The 6416-nt window shown below is 50.2% G+C and overlaps 1 protein-coding gene across 1 annotated transcript; it reads right to left on the bottom strand.

The window, feature by feature from the left end:
• Nucleotides 1-442: 442 nt before the first annotated feature.
• Nucleotides 443-4927, bottom strand: LOC141994467 (zona pellucida sperm-binding protein 3-like). Its single transcript, XM_074964704.1, has 9 exons — nt 4496-4927; nt 2658-2776; nt 2473-2576; nt 1880-2057; nt 1661-1781; nt 1479-1570; nt 841-986; nt 608-715; nt 443-531 (listed from the first exon to the last, which is right to left on the bottom strand). Exons 1-9 carry the CDS (start codon nt 4925-4927, stop codon nt 443-445), a joined length of 1389 nt encoding a protein of 462 aa, XP_074820805.1.
• Nucleotides 4928-6416: the final 1489 nt, after the last annotated feature.

The raw sequence follows: 6416 nt of genomic DNA, 5'->3' as shown, positions 1-6416 counted from the left end.
TTGGGATAAATTACATGTATTTATGGTAGGCCAAGTTTCAGAGCCACTGCAGAGAATATGTACCCAGTTCCCATCTCATTCAGTGAAAGTTGGACAGCCAGATCGCTATCAGATAAAAAAAAAAAGCCTCCGTTATAGAGTTAGAGTCATTTGCAGCTCTCCCTATCCTGATGGCCAGGCATTACCCATCTCCATTACCTGTTCACACCACTTTTCCCTCTCAGGGGTAGCTTCATCAGAAGAGAAGCATGCCTTCCCCCACCAGAGCCCAATCCACAGCAGAGCTCATTCTCCTCCCACCTACAGAGCAACCAGTAGGAATTCAGCATTAGCACAGGATCCCATTGTCATGTTTTATTAGAGAAGTCACAAGAGTAAAGCCAAGGAAGCAAACAGTCACTTTTTTTGCCTAGGAGAACAATTAAGACGAGAAAGGCTAGAGCTACAGCCACAGCCATGGAAACCAGGCCAGAGCTATGGCTGCTGCCATGGAAACCAGGCCCAAGTTTGTGACCTGCTCCTCTGCAGCACCTGTGGAGAGACAATAAGGCCATTAGAACTGAAACAATGGGCATTTCAGCCATGTCACAGCTTGCAGATGCCTTACCCTGTGGTGCTTCCACCTGGTGTTCTAAGGGACCCTTAGAGCTTTGATTAAGGATGAACAATGGTCCAACCACAACATCAGCCTGATCTTCTCTCCCCCAGGAGCCACCTGGATGGAGAATGGAAGAGAAACTCACCAGTAACACCTTAGACACTGGATTTGGGATAGAGCCCCATTGGAAGAGCCAGAGCTGAACATCTCAGTTTGAAGTATATACACATTAGAGACCTTACCATGCCTGGGGGGCACATCTCTCTGGAAGCGCCTCCCTGACCATCTGTCCAGAGGGTTCACTCTCCTGGACTGTCCTCCAACCAGCCCACAGTTCCCAGTCTCACAGCAGCTGCAGATCTGTCTGGTGCCTTCCACTGGAGACCAGCTGGAATAGAAGGAGTGCAATTACCTATAGTTAGACCTGTTTATTTTTCCGCCAGGCCACAGGCCAAGTAACTGCTGTAGACAGGATTCCCCACCATGGCTTCCTGAATTAAGTTAATACAGAAAAACTGGCACTGAAGGGAGCTTAAGGTGAAGGTTTTCAATGCAAATCCTGCATAGAGGAGGCCCCTTCTGCAACCACCCCACAAAAATAAGCTTGATCCTGGGAGCAGCTACCCAGTTCCTCAGAGCATGTTGTGTGTCAGATGTGTAATTCCAGTGACTGATGTCACACCTGACCTACATCAGAGTCATATCCTTAGTGAACAAGCAGCATCCTTCACCCCAGGGCCGCAGCCCAGCAGTCCCTGGACCAAACAATATCCTATATTCAGAGAGTAAGCACGAGACCTGCCTCTAGATCCAAGCCATGCAGTAGGTCAGATCTCCACTGTCTCATCTCATGCTCATGTTTTGTGCTCCAGCTACTCACATGTTGTCTGCTTTGTTGAAGGAACAAGCCTTGTTCAAGGCATCTGGGGCTTGCTCAGCTGCAGTGACTTTCAGATGGCAGGTGATATAGATCTGGAGGGGAAGGGGAATAGCGGGGTTAGGAGCACACAAGGGGACACCAACATCTGTTTAGTCTGAGTTTAGAGGGAGGAAGAATCTCACCAAGTTGCTGGCATCTCCTGCAAACCTGAACACATCCACCATGAACTGTAGTGTGTCCTGCCTGGGCCTGGGGGATACAAAGGCTGAGGTGGTGTCATCTGATCTCCCATCCACCAGGCAGCTAGACACAAGAGTCATAGTCAATAAGGTGCTAACCATGTATAGATCCTCTCCAGCTACAGCAGTAAATATCCTCTAGAAGAAGGCCCCAGCTCTTACCCATTGAAGTCAATGACAGTATAGCGGGGAGAGGAGTCCCTATCTGGGCCCAGGGTGGCCACACAGCTGTCCACAAAGAGCCTCAAAGCCACATGGTTCCCAGTGCTGACATCAGCTTGGATATGCATGACCTCCCCGAGCTGGAATCCATTGGAGGGTCTCTCAGCGCTCCAGTCATCTGCAAGGCAAGTTCACCATGAGCACCACAGGCAGATGGTATGGTTCCCTATAGACCCCTCGCTCCTGGGCTGGCATGGAGAGGAGTCGCTGCCTTTGGAGGAGGAGATGAAGAGTGTCTAGATGGAAGACAGGCAGATAAGAGCTGCAGGTGGGAATGCAAGCTAGTGGGATATCCCCGCAGGGACGAGAGAAGCTGGCTGGGAAACGCTGCACGGTCTGTGGATTATTCTGGCTCTGCCATCCAAGTCTCCTTCCTGCAGTATGGGGTCAGTGGCTAGTGCTGAGAGCTGCCCAGCTTTGTACTGGGTCCTAGTGCTCCAGGAAAGCTCCCAACCCCTTTGAAGCTAGAGAGTGGGTCCAATGTAACAGATATTGGCATGTCTGATGAGAGGGTGACAGGACCTCCCACCTACCATTCATCAGGCGCAGGGAGAAATCCAGCCTCTCCTCTGCAGACAGGGTAGAGCTGAAGGGGACCCACGTTGGCTTGATGGCTCTGCTGCTCACATTGTCCTTCCTGGGAGAGATAGGCCCAGTGGTTAAGACAGACCCCAGAATGGCCACTAAGTGCAAGGACAGGATTAGAGTCTCACCTCACCTGGGATAGTGACACTCAACAGGAATCACAGCCGGACTGGTTCTCTGGATCACTGGGTTGCTGGCAGGGGTAGGGTTGTAGAACAGGCTTGTGCTGTAGACTAGAGAGTTCGGGGTCATCTGGGAAGAGGCAGATGTTGAAAGACTCACAGTAAGATTGGCATTTCCCCTCTGCTTTAGAGAAGTTTAATGAAAAGTGTTCACAATATCCCCACGTTTCCACCCTGCTCAGATACATGTTTAACATTTTGCACATGAGGCAGGTATTAGGAAGTGAAGGGTCAAGTCGAGAGGCAACTGAAGGGGAATTTAGAAGGCATCTAAGCTGCTAGACTTCACACTGCGGGGGCTTCTTGGACATACATTGATGCTAGCTTAGACTCTGTCACACATTGGCAGAGACAGAAAGGAAGGTAGGGTAAAGGGCATGTTTGAATCCTACAGCAAGTTCTGACCCCCCTTTACAAGCCTTAGTAATTGCTGCCCCAGACATTTGAGTCTCTTTGTGCTGCTAAGACTTGAGAGGACAGTAAATTTTAAGCTTCGTTATTTGTTAGAGGTGAACTGAGCCAATGCAAGGCCCATGCACTAGATACACCCTATTTTGAGGGCTTTAGTCATGCCTGGGGATGAATTTTGCCCCAGCAGTAAGTCATTAGTAACTATAGTATATTAAGGCTCTCAATGAGAGAGCAGAAACAAAAATCAAAGCTGATGTAACTAACCAATGGCTCAAATTGCAAATGGTCCCAGCAGAGCTATGCGAGAACTAGAATTTGCATCCCACCAGAGATTTTGCATTTCTGAAGGGGGGTTTTATTCCTAACTGGAACAATCACAACCTCTTACCTATATCTTCTCATCAGAGATCTCAAAGCACTTTACAAAGGAAATAACTTAGCCCCGGTGTACAAGTAGGGAAACTGAGGCACTGAGCAGGGGAAGTGACTTGCCCAACATCACCCAGTAGGCCAGAATCCCACCCCAGCACCACTCTGCCTTCCAGATTGGGAATGGTTAATGAATTTGCATGTTATCTTTGTGCGAGGCCCATGCTGGCAACAAGGAGACCAGGAAGCAGACCAATGAGAGATTTGGTACCAACCAATCGCTGCAAACCATTCCAGCCATGGGGACGAGGGGAACTCCAGAGAGAGTCAAGGGATGGGAAGGGAGCAGTAGCTATACTCAGACTAGGATGAGTTTAGTCTCTAGACTTCAGCCTTTCAAGCCAGGTAAGCTCCTGGGACACAAGGACCCCAGGTGTAACCCAGGGGGCTCTCAGCCCAGGAGTCACAACCCCCTTCCAACAGGGTCATAAACAGGACCCAGAATGTCACAGCCACTCTGCCCTTCCCTATTGCTAACAAATGGTCCATCCCCACCCCCGCCCCCAGCGTGGCAGAACCAAGAGCCACTGGTTGAACCCATAGGCTGAAGACAGGCTTGGATGTTTCTCCAGCCATCACTTACACAGTCAAAACTGAGGGTTTTTGTCATCTTCTCTCTAGAAGGATTCCCTCCCCCCAGCCTTTCCTCCCATATTTTGGAGAGCACAAAAGAACAGCTTACCATGCTTCTGTACAAGCTATGTTCCCATATGTTCTCAGACAGGACTTATAGCCAGGCCCTGAGACACCCACAGCTGCACACCACCCACAGCCATCAGGTCACAAGCACAGAGCCATCAGTTCTTTCAGGCACTGCACAGAACACTTCACATATATCTAGAACACTGGATGTAGAATTATACATACAAAGCAGAGGAGTGGACGCTCTTGACAGCTCCTCCACCACAACATGGCAAGAGGGGGTTTCGAGCTTCTGAGGGATGCTTACCTGCAAGATGCTGCCACATTCATGGAGCCCAGCTGCAAAGGTCACTGTGTTCTCTGCAGCATTAAGGGACGTGTATTGGCAGGCAGCCGAGCCAAGGCTCAGGTCAGCAGCTTTGATCAGTTGCCCTGTCCCAAACAGATCCCTGTGCACAGTGATCACCATCTGAGCCTCCTCACACTGCACCGTGACAGGCTGCAGTGGGGTCACAGCCCTGAGCTGGGAAGCATCAACCCAAGACCAAGGGTAGAGCTGGGCAAGAGAGGGCACATGGGCTTGTCTGCGAGGGGGCTCAGCCCTCAGGGTGGGTCTCCAGATGGCTGAGTCACTCCTAGAGAAATCCCAGGGATTGAAACAGGTCACCCCACTGACTGCCCAGCACAGGAGGGCAAAGCCCAGGCTGTATCCCATTCTGCCTGCCTGCAGCAAACCCATCCTGGAGGGAAACTGCTACTCTGGGGCCCTTTATAACCTGAACTAAAGCCAGCTCCCAGCTGCCCAGATAATTAACACCCTCCCCTAGACTTCAGGCCACCAGGGCCCAATCACAGCCACTGCCCTGACCCTGGGGCAGGGAAAACAGTGAGAATCAGACCCAACTGGCCATCAGAGGCCTGTTCTCTAAACTGTCCAAGGTAACAAAAGTCCCACGCTGCCTGTTACACACAATTGTTTATAGATGGCATTGGAAGTTGGAGACAATAGGCTGGTGCACACTGAACTGTTTGGGTGAAAAGAACGGTGATAAGGAATGTTCAAGGCTCCTGGTGAAGTCATGGCCTGATATGACAAGCTGAAGGGTTCCAGCAGTGGGAGCCGGGTGCACCCTGGGAGCAGGATGGAATGGAAGGAGTGAGCTTCACCACCATGGCAGCCCCCACCCCCATATCCTGGGACCCACCACCACACCCCTGGGCCTTCCTGATCCTGAGAGGCATCCTGCCTAGATTTCAGAGGGGTAGCCGTGTTAGTCTGTATCAGCAAAAACAATGAGGAGTCCTTGTGGCACCTTAGAGGCTAACAAATATATTTGGGCATAAACTTTTGTGGACTATAACCCATTTCATCAGATGCATGGAGTGGAAAATACAGTACGCAGGTATAAATACACAGCACATGAAAAGATGGGAGTTGCCTAACTGAGTGGGGGGGTCAGTGCTAATGAGGTCAATTCAATTAGGGTGGAGGTGGCCCATTTCCAACAGTTGACAAGAAGGGGTGAATATCAGAGGGAAAAATTATTTTTTGTAGTGACCCAGCCTGTCACTGACTAAATAGGCCCAAGAGAGGGATCTCCTGGCAATCACCACCAACACCTGAACTATGAGACTTGGGGTTCCTGATGTCACCCCATCCCTCATGCCCTTTTCCTTCCCCACCTTATGGCTTCTTTCCTCTATTTAATCAGAATCTGGCTTATGTGGCTGAGGCAACTCCACTTTTGCAACTCACTGCTAGAGCAACTGTGGAATAAGTGCTAGGGAGAGTTGTAGGTGTTATTGTATTCCTTGTTGGCCTGTACTGCCTGAAGTCCAGGAGAGAGATGTCTTCAAGGGGCATTCAGCAAGCACTGCATCCAAAGTATAGTGATACAAGACCAGCTGTTATCTCTACCCTCCCAGTCTGTTGGGGTGAGACCTGGCAAGCCACTGTCCCCACTCTTCAGGATCCATTTATGAAGGACCGAGAGCACCTGAGTATTACAAAATAGAGATAGTATTAACAGGTAAGAGAAGGAGCTTGACCCCTGACTGGAGTAGATGGAAGGGGCTGTAGCATACATGCCTGCCCCATAAAAAGACAGCAGGGCATATGTTTAGAGAGGATGGAAGTTTGCTGTACTCCCTTCCCAAGCAAATCAAGAGGGGTGGGAGCGAGGGAAGAGCTTCTAGGCCTCCATTTGGGCAGAAAGAGACAGACTCAG

The sequence above is a fragment of the Natator depressus genome, chromosome 10, assembly GCF_965152275.1.
Source record: "Natator depressus isolate rNatDep1 chromosome 10, rNatDep2.hap1, whole genome shotgun sequence".
Taxonomy (NCBI): Eukaryota; Metazoa; Chordata; order Testudines; family Cheloniidae; genus Natator; species Natator depressus.
Note: the sequence above shows the minus strand (reverse complement) of the source record. Positions and strands in the feature narration are given on the sequence as shown.

Coding starts and splice junctions, on each gene's coding strand:
- LOC141994467 (XM_074964704.1), bottom strand. CDS start 4,927: ATGGGTTTGCTGCAGGCAGGCAGAATGGGATACAGCCTGGGCTTTGCC. Junction 2,777..4,495: donor AATGTGGCAGCATCTTGCAG/GTAAGCATCCCT, acceptor GCCTCTTCCCAG/ATGACCCCGAACTCTCTAGT. Junction 716..840: donor AGATGTGCCCCCCAGGCATG/GTAAGGTCTCTA, acceptor TTCTCCATCCAG/GTGGCTCCTGGGGGAGAGAA.